The 27750-nt window shown below is 39.6% G+C and overlaps 2 protein-coding genes across 9 annotated transcripts in view; one reads left to right on the top strand and one right to left on the bottom strand.

Moving 5' to 3' along the window:
- Window positions 1–15328, bottom strand: LOC137138312 (equilibrative nucleoside transporter 2-like). Of its 5 annotated transcripts, none has more exons than XM_067525379.1 (13): window positions 15189–15328; window positions 10562–10618; window positions 10249–10330; window positions 9021–9166; window positions 8716–8855; window positions 8489–8623; window positions 8171–8268; window positions 7785–7854; window positions 7175–7359; window positions 6963–7065; window positions 6084–6169; window positions 3947–4146; window positions 1–2512 (listed from the first exon to the last, which is right to left on the bottom strand). In XM_067525379.1, exons 2-13 carry the CDS (start codon window positions 10591–10593, stop codon window positions 2401–2403), a joined length of 1389 nt encoding a protein of 462 aa, XP_067381480.1. In that variant the 5' UTR covers window positions 10594–10618; window positions 15189–15328; the 3' UTR covers window positions 1–2400. The 5 variants fall into 5 exon arrangements, with proteins under 5 accessions (XP_067381480.1, XP_067381481.1, XP_067381483.1 ...); XM_067525380.1 differs by lacking the exon at window positions 15189–15328 and adding an exon at window positions 14822–14957; XM_067525382.1 differs by lacking the exon at window positions 15189–15328 and adding an exon at window positions 13477–14009.
- The window catches only part of LOC137138314 (uncharacterized), a 23889-nt gene continuing 11320 nt past the window's right edge, over window positions 15182–27750 (top strand). The window contains exons 1-6 of one of the 4 annotated variants that reach the window (XM_067525390.1): window positions 15182–15321; window positions 15907–15979; window positions 24815–25189; window positions 25297–25371; window positions 25847–25963; window positions 26075–27025. In XM_067525390.1, coding sequence (XP_067381491.1) covers window positions 24865–25189; window positions 25297–25371; window positions 25847–25963; window positions 26075–26190 — 633 coding nt within the window. In that variant the 5' untranslated portion in view covers window positions 15182–15321; window positions 15907–15979; window positions 24815–24864 and the 3' untranslated portion in view covers window positions 26191–27025. Of the gene's footprint in view, window positions 15322–15906; window positions 15980–20280; window positions 20393–24814; window positions 25190–25296; window positions 25372–25846; window positions 25964–26074; window positions 27026–27750 lie in introns of those variants that run through there. The other 3 variants (XM_067525386.1, XM_067525391.1, XM_067525385.1) reach the window with 3 other exon arrangements.

Genomic DNA, 27750 nt, shown 5'->3' on the forward strand with positions numbered 1-27750 from the left:
TCACAATCATCCATTTATTCAAAGCCAAGTCTATACAAATAGAAGAACATGCACAGAGGCAAGAATTCCCTTTGCTTTGACTCATGAGAGGGTTAAGAGCTTCGTTTTTGTTGAACTTGAAATGAATCCCTTTGTAGCAGAGGATTCATTCTGTGGTTGCGCCACATCAGAGAAAACAGAATGACGTGGGTTTTGCTTTGAAACGCAGTAATGCAAAACAATTCTGGTGACAGAGTGCTAAGGTTGACGGAGTCCCCGCTGCTTCATGCTGACATGTCTTTTGTTATTAAGGCAGATTACAACCGAAGTCCAACTACAGCACTCATCTATTCACACTATAATACTTTATACAAAAACAGAAGTAGAACGGAATGTTCAATAACCAGTTACAGTTTGAGTTCACGTCATCTTGCAGGGATAATAAAATTGCTCTGTATCTTTCAAGCCCTGTGAAACAGAAGATTTTCTGCATTTACATTTTGTTTAATGTACAGTATGAGTTATCAATGTATGACAAAAAAAAAAATAAAGGCTTAATTTGCACTTGAAGAAAAGTACATTTTCAAATTATGTATAGATTGTAAATGACACAAAGTACAATGGAAAAGAAACATTTGGATCTGTAGAAATAAGTTAATATTTCTACTGCAGATCTTCACACTACAGTGGGAAAATAAGTTACAAAATTTAAATTGGCACATTGGTGAGGTCTAAAAAAATAAAAATAAAATTCAAATCTGTTTTACCTAAGTTGGGTATAAATATCCCCACTTAACAGAAGTCAGCATTTGCGGTGCCATTTTATTTCCTTTTCCATAACATTTATTAGTCACATGTGATTCGAGTGTTCTCAGTGGCACATAGTAACAAGTCTGTCACAATACTTGTACATTTGATCAAACATTAGCTGCCAGTTGTTCTCCAGACAAGATTTAAAAGCTGGGGGGGACTAAATCCAGGCATGTTTGAATCCTGAAGTTTCGTTATCGCTTCAGAATCTGCCTGCTCGGTGTTACATCAACAGAATGTTGTGATCCTAACTGTGGTGCGTCGCCACAAAGTTTCACCAGCTACTTCCTGTTATTCGGTAGCACAGCCGTGTCCTGACAGTCACAGAACAGCCTTCATGTTTAGCGCTGCAGGACCAGCAGATGGCAGTGGTGACTTTGATGCTGGGGTAAGAGAAAACCTAGTTCTGCAGGTGGATTCAGGAAAATGGGGATTTGACGAGCAACTAAAAAAGATGCTTACAAACCACAGTTGTGGCGATGCACGCGAGGGATTATTGTGAACTACAAGCCCGAGAATTTCCATTAGTATCCCGTGGTCCCTTTTGACTACCAACTTTATCTCTCATTTCCATTAGATTTCTGACAACGTAGCTGCTCAGCGACTGTTTGCCACAACATTACGCTGATCCACGGGCAACAGGCCGATCGTTGATCTTTAATTAGTAACAGTTTTTATAGTTTGAAACCCTTTTTTCCATTCAATAGTACTAGTTCAACTTTAATCTCTTTTGGTACCAGGTATTTCATTTGCCACTGCAAATATAGTGCCGCCTGGTTGTCATGCCAACACCACATGAAGCTGTGATGATGTCACATGGGAAAAGAATCAATGGTCAATGAATCAATGGTGTTCTAGCCTAAAGAATAGGCTGAGAAATAGACTGGTGGGGGGAAAAAAAAGCAAAAGCAACCAATGGTTAGTGTGCAGTGTTTGCACGTCACCTTTTGACATCACCACAGCTTCCTTAAAACCTCGACCGTAATATCAAAACAATTACCAGGCACCATCCACAACTTTAACCTGATAAAAACAAAAAAAGCAAGTCAAGTACTATGCATCGGGAAAGCAACACAGATGGTTTCAGTTTTCCATCTTTGTAATACGATGTGATTTCAGTAGAAAATACCAAATATTCCTATTTTCTTAAAGAAAAAGGTCACAAACTGTGTCAACAACAACAGCTTCTAGGATACATATCTTCTGACCAAATTCATTTCTCTAAATTCATTTCCCTTAACATAGTGCATTAAAATTACCTTCCCAAAATGTAAACTAAACATAAAAATACATACTAAAACTGTAAAAACATGCCAGTCAATATAACGGGTCCAACTTTATGAATTCTGTGTATAGATATTCTCCTAGTACAGTTGTTTCTTCAGGTTGGCAGCCAGCACTCAGGCCGAATAACATACAACATTTCCCTTATTCAGTCTCCAAAAGTGAATCTTATGTAATTTAGGACCAAAATACTTCAGTAACAGTCGCAGAAAAAAAACACCATGCCAAAGGGGGAAAACAAACTGAGGTTGAATATGAGGGAACAACTGATTATAAACTAGTTATCATCTTTCAGTGAAGCATCACTGTATGTGTATGTGTGAGAGACTAGACAAGAGCTCTTAGGGGGAAGGACAGAGCTGCTCCTATGGACAGACCGAGGGCCAAGAAGAAGGTCATCAGGGCTCCTGCAGTTTCTTTATCCTTGGCCTCCACTAGCCTGATAAAAGAGCAGGTGACATCAGTATTTATTCAAGGAGCAAACTAATCATTTTGTTATAATAATCATTGTCCATAAAATGTGCAGCAAATAGAAAAACCATTCTGCTTTGGGATAATGTGGAAATCAACTTCCTCCGACCTAAAACTTACATAAGATCAGTGATGGCAAAATCTACATGCAACTGCCTTAATTCTTATTTTGTCCAAGCTTTGTTGTCATGGTGATCCAGTGGGAACAACGAGTGATTTTGAGGGTAACAAAGGAAAATACGTTTGGATAAAGCATAGTGTGGATCATTTAGCAGCTCACTATCAAACCTCGCTGAAGCTTCCTGGAACGTGAGCAGAAACTCTCTGAGCTCCACAGTAACTCCACAAATAAACACACGCTTTCACAAAACAACATTCTTAGATCTGAGACTGTGTAAAATAAAAAAAAAGAATACAATGATTACTAAATCATTTGGATCAAATCAACTGTTAAAACTCATAAAAAATTATATATGACTTTTCCTATTCTTGTTTAATATAGCAGTTTTATAACAATTTAATAGACTTCAACAGTTTGGGGCATTACTTGCGTTATGCAGCATATAATGCGCTACAACCTGACCTCCATCACTGCATTAATCACAGCGAGCTTGTAGAATGTGCTGTTTGGGATTTACCATTTAGCTCATCTTAAAACTGAGCAAGTTCTGGTTAAAGTTTACTTGAGGGCAGCCCACACATTTGTTTTCATTCTTTTAAAACCTATCCCACTGATTAATTTCAGGGAAATTGTTAATGTAGATTTTATCTTAAAGTGAAACAGCTGAAACGGTTTAGAGGAGTTGATCGAGCTGTTGTATGAACACTGTGGAAGATGCCCTGTTGAACTGTGATGTCACATACAGAAAGACTTTATCAATACAGATGTGGTGGAATGAATAACATGACCTAAGGATGTCAGTAATCTTTAAACAACTCCAAACCAGAGACATGTTTCCACCTCCGCCTACCTGTAGAGGCTGATGGGCTATTGAGTGCAGTATAAGAGAGGTTTTTTTTCCCCTGATACTGGCATCGGCATCAGAGATTAATAGCGCCTTTACAGATGTGCATTAATTGTGGAACCTCGTTAGTTGGGAGATCTCGCACCAGGTGATTTGTCATTATGCAACTTTTCCAGTTTTTTGTTACCAACTTTTTCCACACGTGTTTCTTGCATCAAACTCAAAATGAGATTTAAAAAAAACAACAAAAAAATACCCCACACACATTTTCTCAGTTTTAACATTTGATATGTTGTAATTGTACATTTTAGACAAGGGGGTTTGTATGAAAGTATCCACAGAAAAGGAGTAAGTTAAGATAACAGTGAGCAGAACTGCAGTAACACGTTGAACGTGCCAACTGCAACCAAAAGATGGAAACTTTTGTTTGTACTCACTGTGGTGCGTAGGACATGGACAGGCAGACAAAGTAGCCACTGGACACAGAAAAAAGAGCCATGATGGCTGTGAAAACAGCATCATGGGAGAAGTAGACCGGGAGGTAAGAGCGAGGCTTGATGTTACAGAGCATCAGCAGGGGGATGAACACAACCCTGGAGACGACCAGTGCTGGGAACAGACGAGACTCTTTACGAGGCTGCAAAGGAGACGGGAAGGATGAGTTCACATGTGGGAGTGAGGCATGGAAAACAAATTAGAACTTTGATAAATTTACCCCAACAACCCTCAGGGAACATAGTCACTTGTCTGTTGTTGTGTTTACAGTTTAAGCCACAAACATTCCTGAACCTACCAAAAGAAATGATGTACTTTATTACCCAGTGGGGGTGCAGAGAGAAACTAGTTACAGTAGAATGCCTGGTATTATGTACCACAGAAGGGATTTTGATGCTTAGGCGTGGAAGCTGAGAATCTCAAGTTGTGTGGGAGAGACAGAACCATTGGTTCTACAAAAACTCCAAGAATGTGGTTTGAGATAAAGGAAAAGCTACAAAAGCGAAAAGCAAAATTCCACCAGCCATCTACAAAAAGGTTACTAAGTTATTATCAGTGTCCCAGTGAAGGACAAATGACAGTAGGGTTTTCAGTTTGACAATAAATGCAGGAACAAACATTTTATCAGTCAAAGATTATTCCACCGGTTTAACCATGGCGACATTCCTTTCACCAGTTTTGGATCGATTAGCCAAATAAAAGACATTCAATTCCAGTTTCTGAATTGATTGTTATACAAAAATGCATCGTATTTCAAAATAAACAGCAATGTCTAATTTAGTTATTTATAACAATTTAATATATATATTAAATTTGTACAATACCAGCACATAGGTCCAGAATGGGCCAATAATATTTGACAGAGCAGATCGGTTATGATATAACTTAAATCTAAATGAAGTTATTTAAATTCGATTATAGGGTACTGTAGTGAATTTGGCCATATAGTCTGAGTTTATCAAGTATTTGATGATGCTTATCGTAATACTGTGCTGTTTGTTTGTATTAGCTATAGGGGTGGGGTGACGTGTCCATGTAATCGATTACAAAAATACACAGATTTATGAAACGTGCGTTAAAGCATTTGCAAGTTGGGCTAGAAATTAAAGATACACAAAGATTTGGTACCTGGGACAATAAAGAAATTAGCTTTTCTAATTATAAATTAAAAAATATTTGTTTTCCGATATCACTGGATATGAATTATCAAGACGCCACTGAGATTATAGAATAAAAGAAATAAAGCTTGTGGAGCAGCTTCTTCTCAGAGTCTGAGCGAGGGCAGAGCTCAGCCAAGTGACCCTGTCTGCAGCAGAGAGAGAGCAGACAGCTCAGGTAACTCAGACAACTCAAAGTTACTCCTCAGCTCGACCACCAGTGTTTGTTCAGGTAGGGGCATAAAAAGGCTACGGAAATTAAGGATCTATGAGAGGAAATGATTGTCGGCAAGCAATAGCAGCAATCCCTCCAATGTCTCTTTCAGTGTAAAAAACAAGAAAAAGGAAATTATGATTCTGCATTTTGTAATTGAGGAGGACGATGTTAGTGCTGATGTTGAGGAGGATGATGATGCTGCTAGTGATTATGTTGTGATATATTTTAGAGGTTTAAAAACAGGTTTTTGAGCACTATGTTCTTTCAATTTAAGAAATTTAATGATTTTGTAGCATTTCTTTCAAGTATTTATGTTCATGAGTTTTATTCATTCTCATATTGCCCTTGCAACAACATATTTAATGAACACTGCAATAATGAGATTTTCCTGGTATAGTGTCGGCATCTATGAAAAAGTACCATAAACTAATGGTGTGATATCAAAAGCAAAAACGTTGGTACTGCCCATCCCGACCAGCTTGACATTTGAGTCATAAAAAGGACGTTTATAGTGCAATACAGAAAGACGGGAAAATGGAGCTTGGATGTCATCATTCTCTCAAACAGATAATAAACAAACAAACAAACAAGCATGAGCCAAAAACCATCAGGCAACACTGGAACTTTTAACAACATTTTAGATGCAATAAAGTGGATGTAGCATAAAAATGTTAACTATGCAAAACTAATATTTCAAACGCTCACCCAACATATTACTGTGGTGATGGTGCGACCGATCCAGTCATGGATGTTGAACGTCAAGAAGCAGCACACGGAGATAAAGAAGCGCTCTGATGAACGAATGCAAAGCAGGACACTTTTAGACAGGACAATGTTACAATCACATCAGAATGTTATCGCACCATTTTCCATTTGCACATTTACACATTTTGTCAGTGTTTTCAATGAAGGGGGAGCCTTTGTATAGTCTCCCTCTCGGAACCTGGCAGAAGAACAAACTGTTAGTAACTCTACGTTAATTAGCCATTTATGGTAGTGATTAGACAGAAGCCAGGAGAATTTTCAAAACCGCATTTAAAGAACTCTGAGATCAGTAGGACATAAGATTCTGTGGTCTCATGCAAAAATATTGAGATTTCTAAATACCATGTAAAACTACACACTGCCATCCTTACAGTGATGCATGGTTGTGGCAGCATCATGCTATGGGGAAGGGGAAGGAGCTTAGCAGCAGGGACAAGACAACTGATCAGAGCTGAGAAAGATAAACAGAGAGACATTTTCCCAAAAAAAAGAAAAAAAATTTTAAATAAAATGAAACCTGAAACTGGGGGGGGGAAGACAGTCTATCTTTAGATGTGAACATAATTCAGAGCAGAATCCAAAGAACATCCTTGAGTGGTCCAAACAAAGCATGAACCCCACAGAATAGCTGTCGAGAGAACTGATGACAGTTCATAAGTCACAGCAAATAACTGCATTCCTCCCCCTATTTTAAAAGACATTTACAATCTGGGGTCTAAATACTTTTTGTCATGATTATATAGATATCCACTAAGTGTATGTTGAGTGCAGTAGGGATCAATGTAAAATAAAAGTAGACTGATTGAGGCTTGATCGTACCCCATTTTCCTGGGAATGCTGTGCTGACATCAGCGGTGACAGCAGGAAACACAGACAGAGTGACCGTGAACACGAATGTCACACAAAATGCCATGACCCAGATCTAAAAAAAGATTTCAAACAGGATACACATGGCAGGAGTGAATTACTTCATGTTTTATAATATCTGACACATGGCAGAACATTTCATCTTTTGACGGTGGGGGTCCTACCTTTTTGAAGACCTCCATGACAGAGGCCTTGGCTTGTCCCGTCTCACCCTGCTCCAGTGACAAGAAGGCCTGATTGGTCCCATCTAAACTGGACTCCACCTCGACCTCATCAGCCAGATCACTGCTCCTGGTCACGGAGCTGTTAGCGTGGCCGTTCAGCTTACCGTTCACCACTGTGCTGCTCTCTGAAATTAAACAAAGTCATAATTACTCACTGTTCCATCTACACATTTAAAAACTTCTATGACATCCGGTTTAGTGAAGTAATGAAGTAAGTGCACTTCTGATTAGCATTCATGGAAGCAAGGGAGACTGTGTGGCCCTGTGGGAGTCTAACAGACTGTCTTTGTCTGGGTGCTGCCAAGACTCTGACTTGATAAATAGGGTCAACTGCCTTAATGAGATAATGTTCCACTGAATTGATCTGATTCAAACCAACTGGAGGACACTATTGCTAACTGAGTGGAAACGCAAACAGACTGTCAGACAAATTGTTGATGGATCGGTTTCGAATAAAACCTTTTAAGAGGCTGCACAAAATAAAGTTCACAGCATGGAATGGCCGGGCCCTCGCAGAGACAAGTGACAGTGATTCACATAGAGTCCCCACCTGTCAACGGCTCCTCTGTGGTGCTTGCTTCATACTTGATGCTTTTATTCAGGTAAAACTGAGCAAACTCCTGTATGCAAACACCAAAAGTGCACAAATTAGACTATATAGCTGGAATACAACAAACATAAGTTCTCTACCTGCAAACACATTTGCAGACTTGACAATGAGCTAACTTTGCTGTGTTATACAATTTTATTTTTTGCTGAAATGTTTTCCTGTTATGCAAAGCCCATTTTTTACTAATCCAATTATCACTCCACACTGTCAGCACAATGTGGAGTCAGTGTTCAGGGGTCAAGTCTGATAGAGATACTATAGTTAGTTAAGGTGAGGCTGAGTGGACTGTGAGTAGTGTAGTCACGCAGAACTATGAGCCAACTCACCAGACGTGGCAGAAGCAGGTAGCTAAAGAGTGTGACCAGTGTTCCCACACATGGTGTGACGAAGTAACCCAATGCTGCCGTCTCCGAGTCTGCATCACCTGAATGACAAACATGTACAAAAAAATAGTTAGTGAGGAATTTCTGAAGAAATTAGATGAAGGAAGGCACTGTTCACAGTTAACATGAGCAGTGCTTTGACACATAATACAGCATGTTGTGTGGAGTCCTGCTGATTTGACTGGTTATACACTTTTTTTGAATGTCCTGTTGCTAAGCAATGGGGGCTTTGGCACTCAGTGGTGTATGTGGATGGCTTACTGGCTATGGCTACCAACATAGCAACAGCAGCAAAGGTCCCGGCGAGGCCCTGGCCGCTCATGAAGACGGTGCTGTACTTCTGAGGCAGCAGACCCACCAAGCCGAACAGACTGCCCTGCAGTACGGCACCGAATGCTAGGCAGAGCAAGAGTCATTTCATTACGCTGCACTCTTGTGCGGTATGCAGATCCACTCATTCATTCTGGCTAATACTCAAAGTGACTTACAGTTGATGAACCAGATTGTAGCCATGGTAACAGAGAAGAAACGATCTTCCTCCATTGGCACTTTGACCAGCACTGCTGTGAGGATGAAGAGCAGCAGAATAAAAACGAGGCTTCCTGCGATGCGCATTGCCTCTGAAATCCTAAAAAAAAAAAACAACAACAACAGAATGAGTTTCACATCAAAGCAGAGAAGGTTTTGATGTAGAATTCATAAAGTGCAAACACATCATGTCTAGGAATAAAAAAAACCTAAACTTCCAAACAGCTTTGACACACTGCCCATCAACAAGAACCCAGTCCCTGACCTCTGGTAGAGGAATGAGTTGAGCAGGGTGAACAGCAGCAAGGGGAGCTGGGATAACAGGGTCATCCAGTTGTTGAAGTGATACTCTTTGCGTACCGCCATTGTGCCATTGCTCCATTCTGTCGTGTTTAGGCGTCCTTGGAAATACTGCAAATCCAGAGAAAACGAGATAGACATTAGATTCCCACTGTCAAATTATCCTGCATTCTTTCCCCAAGATAGAAGCACATATATCGTGTCTTACATTTAAATTGGACATAATATTAAGCATCAATAATATAACTCAAATCTGTATAGTAATTAACTCCTTTAGGTCCCTTTTACTCATTATTACTCTTACAATCTATAAAGCCTCTTTTACACATGCACAGGAATCCTGAAATTCTTAGGATTTTATCAGGAGTCCGTATAATGTGCTAGAGAAAGTGCATGAAGCACGTTGCTGTGACTGAGTGAATGAGCGTGTTGATGACGATTACATCAGTTTTTTTTTAATGCACTACTCCAATGCGCTGACACCTCATCTAAATCAAGCAGAAATTTCCAGTGAGAACCCTTTGGACTGTCTCCCACCGTGTGCTACATGTCTAAACAGACTCTGTACAATGTTGGTAAATGACGTTTCCTGACACTGTCAAGAGTTCATATGTGAAGATGACTTAACTTATCAGGGTTCAACTGTTAATAATTACACACAAGATAAAGCCACATATCTGATTAGGCTGATTACAGCACACATACAAAGAACTGTAGTGAAGATAATATGTAAGAGTTCTCTAAAAATGCTGATCTTTTACATTTGAGACCTACATTTGTTGTCATTTGGTCATTTTCCTCTAGCTTTAACTTTAATCAGTATGCAGCTCTCTCTAAGGCACCAGAAAGGCAGGTAACAGGTTATGTGAAATGAGGCTTCATGCACTGACCCACATAGTTTCCCAAAGTCACATGATAAGCCTATGGTGACTTGTGGGCCCCTACAGGTCATGACATTTTAAAAATCCTACACCCAGAGAGCATAAGAGGAAGAACATTTGTCAGTCACATTGCTCCCTAATGCCACTTTACGTAATCCAATCTATCATATACACAAATACTTCCACGGGTTTGGAATTGTAACAACAATCATTGGTCAATCAGTGATTTCTTCACTGTCATTTGAAAGACAGGCTTATGTCCACCAGACTGGGGGGGAAAAAAAAAAGAGATATGTGTCAGCTGCGTTGTACCAATGAGGCAGTCATGAAGAAGTTCCATGGTAGTAAGGTTCCCAGGCCCAGAAAGAAGAAACTGATTCCCACCAAGCAGCCCCTGCCATGAGGAACAAATTGGGTTATTTTAAGAGTTTAGAGTTTACACAGAAGAGCAATTTGCAAAGCTGATGGATGTTAGTGGAGAAAAGTAACTTAAATTGTAACATGACTGTCTCTAACACAACGTTAAAAATTACACAGCTGTGGTAAATAGCAAAAAAATCAGAGAAACATTTTGAGGGTGAAAAGAGATATGTGACTTTCTTGTTAGTATCTGATTTGAACTTACTTGTCCCGAGGAGCATCCGTTTGGCCCTTCATCCTGATATGGGAGGTTCTTGTAAAACTGTAAGGGCAGCAGGAGAGACGCAGGTTCAGCCACATCTGTCACACTACTGAACTTGGGGTTTGTTTTTCTACACAGTCTTCCACCAAGGTTTTTTACTACCTAATGATGAAGGAATCCACTTACATCCTGGCAAGAGGCTCTGGGAGGCTGATCAAATAAACCAGCCCACAGGGAAGTTCTAGAGACCAGGGGTGTGATACTTTTCTGGGTACATTTGCTATGCGGCACTGAATTATATGAATACAATAAAAACTAAATTGATTAGTAAGGTGAACTAAATTATAGTAGTTCACTTTTTATAGGCAACAGGGGAAAGCAGAATACACACGTACAAGAAAATGGCATGACTAAGTGCTATTTTAAGGAGTTTCCATTGAGGTTTTGGTACTGGAAGCAGCACCCTGGAGCTTGGAACATAGCCCATCCTGTTTTAATGTGTACATTAGTTAGAATCACACAGTACACTCCCTGTGTGTATACAAATACTGCAATACATTCCATGAACAGAAAATCAAAGAGACAAAGGACTGAAAGGGTTTTAAAACAATCACATAATCAAGTGCTCTATGCTCGACACAGCTAGAGACACATATTTTACCTATTTTAGGAGTCTGCACTCCTTCCTAAAATAGAGCTCATGACACCTTACCTTGTGCAATACAGATTTAGTCAAAAGTCCAGCTGCAGAGACAGATGTGGCCTGAATTTTTACTTGCTTGACTGCTGACTTTCACTTGTCGGAAATAAAGTTTTAAGGCTACTTCCTTAAACATGCTAATCAGCATAACCCCCTCCATCGATACAACTATACAGCTGTGTCCGCATCCTTCTCGGTGACTTGTTTCATTTTCCATGACTCACAGGTTTTGTATACGTCACCATCGTTGAAACCAACGCTAGTTCTTTTCTCTCAGAGAGGAAGGACACAATTTGCTGAGCTTGTCCACCCGTTAATCAGCCTTGACAAAGGTCATTACAGACTAACTGGAAATCATGTTTTAGGCAGCAGAACAAAACTAATTACAATGCGCTAGTAAATCATATACACGACTGAACTGATGTGGACATGCAGGTCATAAAGATTTGTTTGTGTTTCATTTAATCAAACATCTTATGAAAGAAAGTAATCAACTGGATGGGAGTGGAAAGAGCGCTGATGGTCTGAGATGTTTACAACTGGCTGCCTGCTGCTTCAAAAGTCTACAGATATGGCTTTATTCCTATGAAAACAAATAACAGGAAATCAGCATGTGGTAAACCAACAGAATTACTACCACACTGTCCTTTGTGCAGTGTTTGTGGACAGAAACCAAATCTTTATTAGGAACCAGTCAAACAAATGGCAGTGATGTGGCCCATGGGTCCACTGAAAGACTCGTAAAGCCCGTCCAAAAGACCATCAAAGGTCAGGGCTCAAAATACATCTAACAGATCACATATGTCCTTCCTGGGTCCCCTGTTTCAACAGGAATGTGCCTTTACTAGGATTCTGATTAAAACTATTTAAAATACATCAGCCCATTCTTAATCCTAGAAGTCAACTGCAACTAGTCTACTGTTATTTTGTCACCAACTGTGATGTAAACAATAGTTGTTGGCTGTGAAAGATCACAATCACAGTCCAGATCATTTAAAATTAAAAACTTAAGCTACAAGAAAAAACTGCTGGCAAAGCTTGACATTAAACTCTTTTAGGACCACGTGTCCTTCACACAAGTAGCTGAGATGTTTGGCTTGCCCAATAGTCAAAACTTACTTGTCCAAAGTAGAAAATGTCAGGACCTGATCCTCCTGACATTCTCTAGAGTTTATATCAATACAGGCTTCATTGTATTTTATTAACATATAAACCATGAAATTCAGAGGTAATAATATCTAATTGCTTCTTTTACTATTTTGGTAACTATGGCTAAACTCTGATTTAAGGTGAGGACAGAGGATTGATTCCCCTTCAGTGCAGATCAAAGCTTTCTAGTTAAGCACCATAAAGTTACAGTGAGCAACATTTGTCAAATTGTTTCCAGAAATAATGTTCCAACTTTTATCTTTATGTGGTGGAATCTTCCCAAGACACAGACTCACTGAATAATACTGGCAGCAGAACAGAAATATTTACTAAAAAAAGTTTTTTCAAACGTAGACCACTCATGCAAAGAAAAGAAGGAGAAATATCCCTGTAGGAGGCTCATCATTTGATGGAAGAGAGAATAACGTTATGGTCATTTTCTCACTAATTTCTAGGCGTTTCCATGTCCTTCTTCTGCATTATTGTGTGTGGAAGTCATCTTCCACATCATTGAGACAAACATGTAAAACATGGGTGTAGAGGCAGGCTTACTTGTGTCCGGTGGCTCAAAAATTATCCACCCCAGAGTACCTTGTATGACAAAAGCTGAACATTTATTGAGTTCCACATTCCGATTAAGCGAATAACAAAGTCATTTCACAGACAACGTATCTGAAATAATTCCACAGAACAAACACCGTACCTCCACAGCTACACATTCAACTGTCCACTGCTACCTTGTTGCTCTCCACTGCTAACTAGTAGTCCGTACCTTCGCTCCCCAAACGGTCAACGAAACATTGTTTCCGTAACAACTGGTTAGACAAACTCAAAGGCAGCCATGTGATGTCACTGAAGACGTCATCGGTACAATTATATAAACACACACACAAAGACACGTTAATCTAACTAACCTTACAATACACAACATAAACAAAAATAAAGGAAACCCTGGTTGGCTCATACATACCCGGGCCCTAATTGTGCTCCAATATTAGAAACAATTACTAACTTAATATTGGAAACAATTACCAATTAACTTAGAAACAAACTATGCTAATTTACAAACCTTCCTATGGTCTTCTTTCTTCCGGTGTCAGAGGTCACCAGCACTTGATACACCGTAGCAGAACAGTCTTTAACCCCGTCTCATTCTGACAGACCTTGGTTATGGCTCTATCAAACTTGTTGGCCTTGTAGCTGTAAGGAGAAGGTTAACCCTGTTCCCCATGTAGATTCACCTCATCGACAAGTTTATCTGTGCAAAACGTGGCTTTGCTGTCAGGATCCAAGGCTGCATACGAAGCAACTACTTTGTTGCCCTTTTTTGCCTTCACACGGACAGTAACTATGGTAAGAATGCCCTCACTGTTCCCGGTCCCAGCATACAAATACTGATTATATCTGGTGTTTACAAATCCGCTGTCCGTTCATGACCATCTACAGACTAGCTTTCCTTAACAGTTGTGTTTTCCTCGACTTTAATAAGCAGCAATCTGGATTGCGTCCTCGAGCAAATCTGGCAGTTTACCTTCTCCTGACAGAGTTTACTCGTATGTCCCGGTTTCAGACACCTGAAGCGTGTGCCTTTGCTCGAGGAAATCAATAATTCTCCTCACATGTCATAAGCCACATTCCTCCACTTCTCTTTCAACTTGTATGGAAGCTTAGAAACAATAGCACCGACAAGCTCATCCATAAGTTCTAAACATGCCATTTGGATTTTCACAACTGGTCGGGAAAAGAGCAAATGAACTGAGTGCTTCACTATCATCAGCCTTAATTAAGGCTAACTTAAGGCTAATACAGCAGGAAAAAGGTTTACTCATCTCCGAGGTGGGAGGTCACCAGCACATTTGCCTTCATAGGCAACACATTTCAGCCTGCATCAAAACCAGCCGCTCTTTATGGATGTTTGCACACAGAAACATTAACGTTAGAACGTTCACTGTGTATTTCATGTTGAGAGGAGAAAGGAGAAGTACACAAATGCGGAGGACACACACTCACAGAAGACGGCTTGATTTGAGTCTCTGACATAAAAACATTATCATTTGACTATAAGGTGGAATCACAGCTCCTGATCACTGCTGATTCACAGGAGATTAGCAGCCCCTTCAATAATCTAGGGTGGCAGGGACCATGCAGCTATACAATGAGGACAAAATGAAATATCACAATAAATATTACGTACATAAGTCAAACAGATGTAGTGCAGAAGAGTTAAGTAAACTGTTTAACTGTTTCATTGACTAATGAGACTAAGAACCAAAGACATCGCTGACTGCAAGGTTCAAACAAGGAGTTTCGACATATATATTCCTTCATATATATATATACACATTTATAAGGAAACTGCGTGTTAAGCAGTGCAGCGAGTACATCACGTGCACAATAACTAGCAAAGGACGAACCTTTATTCGGGTGCGAACTTCAAAACCACTGTAGCTACTAGTTGAGGCCGGTTTAGCTAAACACGTTCACTAATGAGGAAACCTAACGGTAGCTCAGTGACTTTGGCGGCATCCACATTTGCAGTGTGGTCAGTCCGTCCGTCCGTCCGTCAGTCAAAGTCGGGGACCAACACGAGCTGCAGTCCTGTCTAGTCCCCCAGGCTACATCTAAATAACAACAACGGCACTAATTCTTTCCTACCCGATGAATTAAATGTTATTTCATTACAACCGTAATGGCGCTAACATTAGCCTAAAACGACAGCCATATTTAACCGTAGTGTTAATGTTAGCTAACATTATGCTGGAACGGGACCAAGAGACTCACCTGGGGAAGATGCTGGTCTTGTCACAATAGCTTCATTGTGTTCCCACAGCGTTAAACCGAGGACGTTTGATATGAAAAGGACGAGAGGCAGCTTAAACCTACTAATGTTTGTTCACCCTCCACACACGTGGCGGTAAGAAAAACGTACATCAGCTTACACCATAGATGCATTTCCGGTATCAGCTCGGCGCGTTTGCGAGATTTCCCGATCACTGACAGCCGACTGGCTGCCAAACCCGCAGCCTGCGTCTGCATTGTACCAAAGTGGATTTGCTGACAATATGGGCCAGTTTTTGTGAAAAGACAAAAATCCAAATTCACTTTAATTAATTCTGTTCTTTAACTTCCCCAGATTTCTTTACTCAGCTTTTACAGGTTAACTGGGAGAGAATATATTTAATGCAAACACATCAAGTCTTTCGGATAATTCACATGGTGGCTTTTATATTCACATGTTAAATAATGTTTAGAATGGGGCATATAACTTGAGACTATAGTCATAGTTTGTTGTTATTGTTATTGTTATTATTATTATATGGTTAGCAAATATGTGCCACATATGTATAAGATATAGAATAGACAGATTTTGAAAAGAAATGAACTTGATTGGCTAAATGAATCATTTTATTCATATAGAGTTCCATTGTGTTCTATTATTCTAATATCTATTATTGTGTTCTATTATTCTAGTATCTATTATTGTGTTTTATTATTCTAGAGACCATGTGCTGATCACACCTTAAATGATGAGCGTCACATAGAGAAAAATGTCTGCTCTGTCTGGTGCTATGGTAAGATTTTAGAAATAACAAAAATGTATTTGTTCAAACAAACAAGCGAAAGGCATCTTGTCTAATACGATGGAATGGATCAGTTAGTTGGAGGGAGCACATTTAATGTAGCTTAAGTTAGCTACAGGAAACATTTATTTTCTCAGCATTTCTTTCTATTATTTATATTTTTAGGCTCAGTAATTGTAATATTTTATACGGTCTAGTATCCCATGCTGTTTGCCAGATACCTGATTTATAACACTTATTATAGACTATACAGGCCAGCAAATAAATAGTCATAAGTAATTTAATGTCAGTAAATTGTTCATCTGTTGCATCTCAACTATTGGTTCAACTTCTGCGAGGAGACGTCTGAGCTAAAACAATCGTCTTTTCCCATGGTTTACTCTTTTCCTGCACGTTCCCGAAGGAAATCTCAGTTTAATCAGCTCAAACTGGTTGACACACATAGGTTTTCAGGGCTGCGAGAGTTTAAGGCGCTCCAAGGTTTTTGTGAACTTTCCTGCGAATCCAGCCTTCGATTAAAAAAAAAAAAAGTTGCTTCACACTATATTTTCTTAGTGATACAGCCCCCTAGTGATTTGACCCATCAGGGAAAATGCCGTTTCTTTCACATTTCGTCAATGACTCTATCTCAAATATTTAAAATCAAATATATAGTATGCTTCTTTTAGATGCTTAATGTGCAGTAAGATAAAAGAAATTGAAGAACAGTCCTTTTAACTGAATCAGCTGCTATTTATTGGTCAGGAGCACATGACCGCTCTGGGCTCCCCAAAACGTTTAACTGAGCTTTAACAGAAATACACCAGCTGGCCTTTTTTCAAACTGTTAACACAACAGGTCCACAGAAATACGCCATAAATAGAATAAAACAATGCAGGTATTATTACAACACTTGTATTAAATTCTGCCTAGAAGTTACTTCTAAAACTGCACCTTCTAGGAAGAAAGGCAAGGCCCCTCCACCAAAAGGTGTAACAGCGTGGGGATATTTTTGCATTTTCTGTGACTTGTTTACCCAGTGCCAATACTCTGAAGGTCTGCCACCCTATAGAATATAGTTATACGTTCATTAAACCATTTTCTATAGCTATAGTTGGACATCAACACAGAAAGAATGTTTTAAAGGACATGTTGGGCTGCACGAATGCATCTCACACATGTTTTTTACACCTTGATGACAAAGAGACAATACAAAAACACTCAAGATAAGTCCCAACTTTGTCTTTCAGAGACAATGCAAGGAGACTTCACCTTGTGATACATCCATTTAAGTATTGGTGTTGTGTGGCCTCTGCTGGTATGATCTGGGAACTGAACAATCAGTAGTTCATGAGATGGGGGGGGGGGGGGCTTACTATGAAATAATACACCTTTGAACATGTCAGAGCTCAGATGACCAAGAAGACACATAAGTGATCAAAAAGAGGCTAAAAACAACCACCACCACCACAACAACAAAAGACCACCCGAAACAGACAGAAACACAAAAGACAAACAAAATGATCAACAAAGATCTAAAATAATGGGAAAAAAAGACAAGAGTTCTAACAAAACAGGGAGTGTGAAGTGAATATACACAGAAAATACTCCCAAGGTATTTGGTGTTTCAGCTTCATTTGTATTTGATTTGTGTCTCAGCTTGGGGCTATAATTTCTGTAGAGGGTGTAGGGGGGGGGGGCTGTTCCTCTGTTTTGGTCCAGGGCTGCAGTTACTCATGATCTGTCCATGTTAACAGTGTTTATCGAGTGATTCTGTAGATTCTGTAGAACACTGATGAATGTGTCATCAGCTGTTGCTGCCTCAGAACATTTTCAAAAAAGCATGAACTACTGACATTTCTAATCCTTTCCAAGTTCTAAATAGTGATCTAATTGATGCACATCTTCCAAAAATCTTTGGAATCTTTTGTATCTTTGTCCACCTAAAACAAAAAAGTCGACACAAGATCCTAGACATATCTTATTCGCTCATGATGCTGCTATTGTCCTAATACATTGGACAACACAGGAGGCAAAGGTGTTTTGAGAAGAACCTATTTATAACTGCTTGTTCTCTTGTTTTAAAGCACTTTGCATTCACCTCTTCTATATATTGTGTTCTATAAACATAATTTTATCATCATCGTCATTATATAATTATTATTAATATTAAGAGTTCCTTCCTAATAACCTAATGGTTTCCTGTACAGTTGGAATTAGCTCCTCATTTTTCTATGTATTGAATACCTACTTGCTTGAACCACTTTCTGCCTTTGGACATTTTGCACTACAGTGCAATGAGGCTGCTGTAAGCGACAGCCACTAGATGGCAGCAAACATTTGTGATTTCTTACTCTCACAGGTCAAAAACTCTGCAACACTTAAAGATTATAACAACAGCTAAAATACCAGTTTATGGCATGTAATAAGGTGTCATTCAATGTGGTTCCATAAGCATGTATAAATACTGTAATTCAACTTCAGTATAGCTGATCACTCTGCAGTTCTGAAGCATTTAACATTTGTGTCAGTGCTGTAAACTGAGTACAAACTGTGCTTGCTGATCTAAGATTGACTAGAGTAAATACCACTAAGGTTTTATCTCAGAATCTCTTCAGACACTGCATGTCACATACAAGGAGGCCTAAGGGCTGTCAGTTAGGTTAGACAATCTGCCTCTACTTTGTGGTTGAGGGTCTTCCTGTTATGCTATAGTCCACGACAGAGCACAAAGGCCTCTTCCGTTTACCAGAAAAATGCAACACGATGTGTGGTTGTGTTGCTCAATGAATTTGTGAAAGCACCTTTTATTCATATTGTTATTGTAAGACTTGAATGAAACAGCGTTATTTATCATCTTTTTTCTGCAGCAGCACTGAATATTAACATTATATCTGTAGAAAGTGTTTTCATTGGCAGTGAGCATTTCGTCACTGTATAAAAACATCTTACCTACGCTCACAGTAAGTGATGAAAATAATCCAGACTAGTCCGGTGCTCATGAAGCTCATGGATGGGAAATTGAAATACAATGTGCTTGGATTTGAGTACGATCAACACACTGGGAACATAAAGCAGCGGCCAAGAATGGGCTCAATCTGCTGTATAAACTGCTTAAAGAAATCGGCTATGACGGTTTGTGAATTAGCTGGTTAACAAGCCGACACTTCCGTGTCCTGGAATCACTTTTAAAACCACATCACTATTATAAAATTGAAGTTGCATCATTTTTGTATTAAATAATTGATGGTCTAAACATTTTGTCTACAGTTAAATACAGTTAAATGTGCAGATAATATAATAGAAAGTTTGTGATTCCTTTCAAATATTTCCACCATATATGTAATTCATCTGATGCAAACCTACGCTGGGACTCACACGTGTTTTGAGATTCTCATTAGCTGCAGACAAACTTTCTTTTGTTTTACCCTTAGATCATCAACTCTTTGATATCAAATAAATTCTGAAATTTTTGGTTCACAAATGGAAAAATCAGCCCAGTTTTGCCCGATCCAATATGTCTTCGATGATGACACACATGCTAGCCGGCTATATGGCGTTGGGGTAGCAGGGGCTGATTACCACTTCAATACCACTGCTTGAGCCACAGCACCATTTATAGACAGTCTGTCTAATTTTGGGACAAATGAATATCTGAAGTCTATGAGATTTGTCTGTAACCCTTTCCAGCTTCATGAAAATCAACATGTCTTAATCATGGGATTTTTTTCCATCAGCTGATGCTGGTTATGAAGAGCACACTGACAATGTTTGAGTGTTTTTATATTTCTAAGTAGCTCTAAACCAAACCTTCTTATATTGATTAGACTCCAGCTGATGTTTAGTGACATCAGAAGCTGAGTGCTGACATTCCTATTACATTATCACTGTTTATGTTTAATGGCTATGTTTTATCGGTTTAGAAATATGGTTATTGCTGATATCTGTGACTTTGGTGAAGCTCAGATCATATTTCATGACTGATTTATGCAGAAAATCAGGAAATTGCAAGCAATGCAAACATATATCCTTTCGCAATGATTTTCTTTATTTAGTTTTTTCCGTATTTATAATTTTTTTACGTGGACATCACCAATGCATTTTATCAACAATGCACACAAACCCACTTACAAAATCAGGTTATGCTGAGGGGCAGCCGACAATCCTTACAATCCTTTTATCTATAAGTCAAAATAGAAACATATTTTAAATCATTCTTTTAGAAAATATTAATGGAAAGGAAGAAGTAGAGGGTGTGTTTGTGATGTATTTGTGTGTATGGGAGTGTGTCTGTGTGAGTGAGAGAGAGATGTGAAGGATTGTCTTGAGATAAGCACCGGTATTCAGTGGTGAATCAGAGTGAGATGATGAAGTTTCCACTCAGCAGTCTCCTACTGGTCTCTCTCTATGCTCTCTCATCATGGAGTAAGTAGAAACCAATTTATGTACTGTATCTTTCTGATGACCTCCGTTTAAAGCTGGGGAAATAGATTTCAGTTTAAAAGAAAAATCACCACGAATGGTTCTAAACCATATTTAGGTTACAATGTGTTAGTGTCAGAAATTATGTTAATAAAATTAATTATTGGGTAACGTGTTTAATGTAAACACCTACCAACTTTTTAGCCTCTTTAGATCATTGCTCAGGTTTTAGGGCACATTCGCTTTATAATTCCGTCACTTGATAATCAGCTACATTTGTTTCAGTCACTGTTTTTAGTGAACAGACAACAGACTCCTGCCTCACATCAAACCAAAGGGAAAGTTATGTTTTCGCGCCGTAGCTGGATAAATACTTGACTTTAATTCCTCAGGTAGATAGAAAGATGAAGGTGGGTGTTTCTCTGTTGAGTATTCACCCAGATTTGTAAGCCAAACTAAAAAACTAGCATTGTCTGAACAGTAGATGGTGTAGCTTGACTTCATGTGTTTGAATAAGACAAAAGAGCTAACATCATTGTTAAGTATATTTATATGATCTGTTCATATTAATACTAAAGCTCATGGTTTCTAAGACAAGATCTGTGTGTCCTCAAGACCAACGCTTGCGGCTAGTTCAGACATTTCTATTGAAACTGACGGATGGAGAGGACTGAACGCTTGTAGAAGCTGGAAGGTTGAAAACTTACTTTAGAAGAGAGCACTTTAGTGATTTATACATTTGGACAAAACTACCTCACAATTACATTCTGTAAATACCTGTGTCTGTGCTTGTAGTTTCTTCGCCGTTCAGCTGTTTGTAAAAGTATTTTATTGTATTTATTTATACCCTTCTGTGTCCACCCAGGGACCACGCTAGACCTTAACTAAGTCTAATACACAGGTAAAAGATTACTTAGCAGGGACTAATGAACTAAACAGAAATAGACAGACGGGAATAAAACATTAATTAAACTAGAGGCAGTGGGAAATTAACACGGGTAATTACAGGGGAAGATAAGCTAATGCATAATGTAACAAAGGAGAACCAAACCATATAACAAGAAATAACCAAACCTCATAACAAGGGACAACCAAAAACACATAACAGGGAGAGACCAAACCACAGAACAAAAACCTTGACAGAGTCAAGACAGGGATCCGGCAGGAAACAAACACGTGCAGAATGCAAACAGAGCATCTACACGCATTACAAACTGGCAGAGAACAGTGGGGAGAGTTGGGTATAAAAGGACAGAGGAACAGCTGAAACAAATCAGGACAAAATGAGGAAGGTAAAGACAGCAAACAGACTCACAGGAAGAGACACAGGAGGGTCAACAAAATAAAAGCCAAAACAGGAAATAAAGCTAGATAACTTCAACACGGGGACAGGACTGTGACAGGGACATGCTTAAGTTTTTCAGCAAAAAAAAAGGGTCATGCTGAATAGGAGAATTAAATGAACTGCAGATATTAGCAGAAGAGAAGTGAGCCCTGATTAAACATTGTCATGGTTTGGTTAATGTACCTGTAACAACTTTACACAAGGCTTTTGAAGGTCACGCTGAGGTAAACACATTTCCTTTACACACACACAGCTGTAGGCCTAATGTTTGTGGTGTGTTCTGTCGTTGATTGATGCCCTGAGCGTTCAGTGTATTTATCTTAAATCATAAATTAGCCTGAAGTTTTTGTGCCTAACCCTAACACAGTTTTGTGTGTATATAAAGTCATTCCTGTAGCAGGAGCATCTAATACTTATGCCAAAATGTTCCTGTAGCATCATCATCAGACGTCATTGTTCCCAAGGCGTCAAACTGTGGCGCTCCTGGGGCATCCAACAGTATTGCCAAAGGATACCTGTGGCATCAATATCATAAGCAAAAGAATGTACAAAGTGTCACAATTTGATGTCTGTTCAGCTTAGTGAATTAGTGCTGGAGAGGCCACATTACTAGTAACATATCAGTTTGTAACTTCCTGTCAGACCGCTTAGTAAATAAGAGATTAACCCCTACTGGAAGTTTTCACATCACTTTTCAGTGTGTCATGTCCGCTGCTGAAGATTGTAACTCCTTCTGATGAGCCAAAGGTGTCTCGGTGGCCTCCCTCGCTAGTCTCCTTCTTGCACAGTCACTCAGGTTTCGAGGAGGCTTGTCAGAGGCACATTTGCACATTTTCACATCCTTTTCCATTTCATCGTGACGGATTGACTGCAATCAATGACTTGTAAATGACTTCTACTTTTCAACAGTCTTTTCACAGAATCGATTGTGTTCTTTTGTCTTCGTGATTAACCAGTAACTGGACCTTCCAGATCTAGGTGTATTTATTTATTTTATTTACTAATAAAAGCACCCACTCATATCTATACCCACAGTAAACCATGTGGTAAGCTGGCAGGGCCTCTGCTTTCGGTTTCTCTCATGCAAGCACAGAACACGCAGTGCTACACCAGCTGTCCTGTGCCAGTGCAGCCAATGCAGCAGTAGACCTCTATCGCCCTAACTCTTTATTATCAACTTGGTGCATCACATCCCTAAGAGTTAATGTAATACTGTTGGTTTGTACTGATCCAACAATGATTGCATTACATATGCATAGAGTAACAGTATTATTGTCTTTTTGCAAGTTAAGCTTTTTGTAAGTAAAGGCCAGCACAATGTGATTCGGTCATGACAACTGGTTAGGCCCAGTTTGCAGATGTCGGTGCAAGTCTGATTCAGTCTGTGACCCAATCCGCCAGTCTCTCAGTCTGGACAAACTACAGGCCTTCCAGTCCTTCCCAATCAGTCACTAAATATGTTGCACCCAGTTTACTTAGTCATCAGGTGTGTGCTGCTCCCAGACTGTCAAAAATTAGAAACCAGTGATAGTTGGTTGTCCAGACATTATTTGCTAGTCTTTAGGTGTGTCTCCAGCTGAAGTTGAATATTTCATCAAATAACTAATATATTTCAGTAACAGTCTGCCCGTGCGCAGTGGTTTATGCTGCTTCTCATTCACACACAAGCGCGCACACACACACAAACACACACACACTCACACTCAGCAACGGCTCTACCTCCTCCACAAAGCGGTTTGAGTCGACCTTTTGAAATGATAAACACATGATAAACACTTTGTTAGGTACCTGTTCCTCAAAATGAAAAATCTCACAATGAACTCATCTCTACGGTGGCCCTGACACCTCACAGGACTCCAAATTGAGAAAACGCAAACAAATGAAAAAAGTAATTCACCATTTGACAGTACAGACACAGCATAAAGAAAAAGCGCTGGAAAGTGCCACAACACAATAAAATAAAGAAACGTGCTACAAAAAGCCACAACACCACCAAACTGAGACAGGCACTGCAAGGAGCACAGACGACAGCAGTAAAATCTCCAGCGACTAAAAACCACCTGTCAACCTGGTCGACTATGTCCATATACATTTCATCAGATTAATTACTTTAGCAGCATAATAATTAGCAAAAATATAACACTAAGTTACACAGTAGTAATCAGCAATACACAGTAGTAAAAATAAACAAATAAATAAAAAAAATAGAAAACTTACATGTTACCCAGCTCATTTCCCATCCCACTGAGGGAGAGTCACTCCTCTGAGCATCAAAAACCACAACAAGAGTGTCCCAGTTGTGTCCCTGGAGCCATTGTAGATGACTGTCATAGCAATGTTTCCAAGGGCCACGAAAACTGACAGATATTAGATTTAGGCTGTGTGTGAAATCACCCCCCTTTACTGTATAGTGCCACCTTGTAGTAGTGTCTAAATATTGAGCCTGTAAATCCTTCAACTACATAGTAAATGGTAAATGTTCTGCACTTATATAGAGCTTTTCTACCTATTGGCACTCAAAGCGCTTTCCACTGCTTCTTATTCACTCATTCACACACACACTCTCATACACCGATGGGGGAGCTGCTATGCAGCTGGCCAACACTCACCGGGAGCAACTAAGTTGGGGTTCAGTGTCTTGCTCAAGGACACTTTGACATGTGACCAGAGGAGCCGGGGATTGAACCAACAATCCCCGGTGAGATTGGTGGACAACCTCTCTACCTTCCTGCGACACAGTCGCCCCATAGTGCACTTGAAGTATCCCATCCCATCTCAAAGTAATAGAACACTTAAAGTACGTGAGGATAGTTAAGTGGCCTACACGTCAATTAATTGCTCACTATTGAGTGAACTATTCAGTGTACATTATATAGGGGGTAGGGAATGAGTGAGTAGCTGGTGATATCAGACACAGCAGTATTTTTACTTGCTTTCGGAGACATTGTCTTGTAGCTTTTTGCAGAGCATTTCCTATGGTGCACCTCAAATGAAGTGGATTTTTAATTGTATTGTGTTTTGTCTTGGGTCATGTGCTTTCTTGCGTCTCTCACCATTCATCTCTCACTGTTTCTTTACAGGTGTTTCATCAGGCACATTTACTGTGACCCACAGTCCCGATGTCTCTGTGATGGAGGGGGAGACGGCAAGCATTGCCTGCTGCTGGGCTAAGAATTTTGAAAGAGTGACAGTCAACTGGCTGAAAAATCTAACAAATATTAAATCGGAGGCCATCGGTTCAAACGACAAATGCCAAGGATCTCTGCCAGATGCCCAGGATGCAAAGGATCAATGCAAATGTTCAACACTGATCTTTACAAAAATCACAAGAGAGGAATCGGGGACATACGTGTGCAGGGTGTCTGTGGAGATACCAATTTATACTGTGGTTGAAGGAAATGCTACTGTTCTCACAGTTATAGCCAGAGAGAGGACAGGAGACAGCACAGATGCCGGTATTTAACAAAACACAACCATGTTGACTTACTAACAGTTCGAGCTAATTGTGACTTGGATTCTGTATGACGTTTGTTCAGATCACCATGTTCTTCTTATGTCACAGGACATAGAATGATCATCACAGTTCCAGCTGAAGGCAGCAGCAAAGATGACAACACATTTGAAACCTCATCCGGTGGTAGGTGACAAAACACCTCTGACCTTACATGGTCCCAGTAGGGTAAAATATGTAGCTTGTAGCAAGAAGATAACAAAAATCAACATAACAGAGTAAGACAGAGGTTTTATACTGTATGTCACACTAAGATCTGCATGAGCAGCCTCCCTCCAGATTGAAACTAACACTGAGCATCAGCATGTTGACTTTGTCATTATGAATGTTTTGCACTTAGCTCAAAGCACAACCGTGACTAAATACAACCTTACAGAGCACCTGGCCCCAGTTCAGAGCCCTGGGGCCCTAATTGCGGCAGTGCAACAACTATCGTTAGCTTGATGGAGGTTGATATTTGGCCAACCTTTAAATTGTTTTGTCAGTGAGTGTTTATCTGAGAGACATTAGATTATGGGAGTTCAGAAAAAGAAATTGTGATGTAACCATATGACACTTTCAATGCACTAGATCTGTTATTGACATTATTCTGGAATCTCAGCTCCTCCACAGGAAGGGTCCTTACTTCATATCATGAGGTGTCTGCCCATCCTCGCCCTGATCTTCACCTTCTTCTACCTCTACAATACAGGAAGTAAAGTTCAGCCACAAACGACAGGTACAATATAACCTTCATGCCATCATCATCATCGTCCAGTATAATTAATGTAGCAGCATGTAATGTATGTTACAGAACACTGAATAATGGATAAGTATGTTCATGTTTCAGCTGGTCCTGGGAATAACCAAACTTCAGTCCAAACAACAGAGCAACATAAAGACGAAGAGGAAAGAGCTGAGCGAGAGAAAGAAGGAGAGGAAGAGGATGAAGAAAGAAAGGATTAATAAAAATACAAACCTTATCATTGGTGTCTTCTTCATCTACTGACTGGACTGCTGTAATGTTCTGTTTCTCTTAGTAAATCACATTTTAAAATGTATCTTCAAAGGCATTAACTGATAAGTAAGGAGGAAATTTGTGGTTTTCACACTTCTGAATAAACTTTAAAAAAAACGTTGACGTATATATGAAGCCTTCCGGGTTGTGTTTGTTGGTTTTGGGGGCCGTAACTGTGAACAGTGTCAGACAGAACAAAAATACATAGATAAATGGAGCTTCTACTGAGCAGGCTGCTGCTCATCTGTCTCTGTGTCCTCTCATCTTGGAGTAAGTACAAACACAGCTATTGCTGCTCAGATTGTCTCTGTTTTCATTGATTTTCTTGGTCCAAGCGGGTCAAACCGGGAAACACACTGTTCAACATCTGTATGTGTTTGCTCACTCCGTGTCTCTTTACAGGTGTTTCATCAGGTTCCTTTGATGTCACACAGTCTCATGATGTCTCAGTGATGGAGGGGGACACAGTTGACATCAGCTGCTGCTGGATGGGGACAGCTGAAAAAATAAGAGTAATATGGCTGAAAAATCCAACAGAAATTACGAATGAGACCAAGCAGAAAAATCAAACACAAATTAAGAATGAGACCAAGGAGATAACTCAGTCTGTGAAAAATGAGACAAGTATCTGTTGGAATTTGACTTTTTCGAATATCAGACCAGAGGATTCAGGGACATACATCTGCAAAGTGACTGTGGAGGTACCAGTTTATAAGTCATCTAACGGAAGTACAGTCATCACAGTTATGACAAGAGAGGAGATGAAGGACAAGACAGAAGAAGGTAAGTGATTAAACATCTAGTAGATCAAGTGAACATGAAGTCCCATTAAGTCCCAACAACCACAATCTCAAACAAAAGCCTTTTCTCATTGTTGCCGTTTTGGTAAAATATTAAATAATTTGACCCTGTGGCAGCCAACAGTTATTTAGAGGGGCAACGTGTCTTGGTGGAGCTCTGAACAACACACAGACACCTAAAACATGACAAAGGGTCCCAGAAGCTTCTAAAAACACTTTTTCCATGTGCTTGTCTCTTCCTGGGCTCTAAACTAGAAGTAACTAGTAACTACAAACTACTGTAAAGCTGTTTAAGAAGGAGTGGAGCTGTAAAGTATGAATCAGCTTAAACTGCAGACTGGAAGTAACTGGAGACTACTTTCAGAACTGCTCCTACACAGGTTTTAGCATAACCTTAAACAAAAATCTCCTCCATAAAAATTTATTGCAACATATGTTTTATCTTCCAATAACCAAACCAGTGGGCTCTTAGAGTCCCAGTTACTCTGCTTGTCAGGAAAACTTTAAATCTGCTTATTTTAAAGTGCCAGCGGTAGGGTCCTAGTTTTTAATGGGTGCACAAAGTCCTTAGAGCTCTCTGTAAATTAAATATCATTCTTTAGTATTGAGCTCACGTTTTGCCGCCTGCAAAATGTTCAAGACATAAACATTGAAATCACTCTGAGAAAGAACTGCTGCTTCGTCTCTTAAGCAAGGATAACTGGATAA

The sequence above is a fragment of the Channa argus genome, chromosome 12 (genome assembly GCF_033026475.1).
Source record: "Channa argus isolate prfri chromosome 12, Channa argus male v1.0, whole genome shotgun sequence".
Lineage (NCBI taxonomy): Eukaryota > Metazoa > Chordata > Actinopteri > Anabantiformes > Channidae > Channa > Channa argus.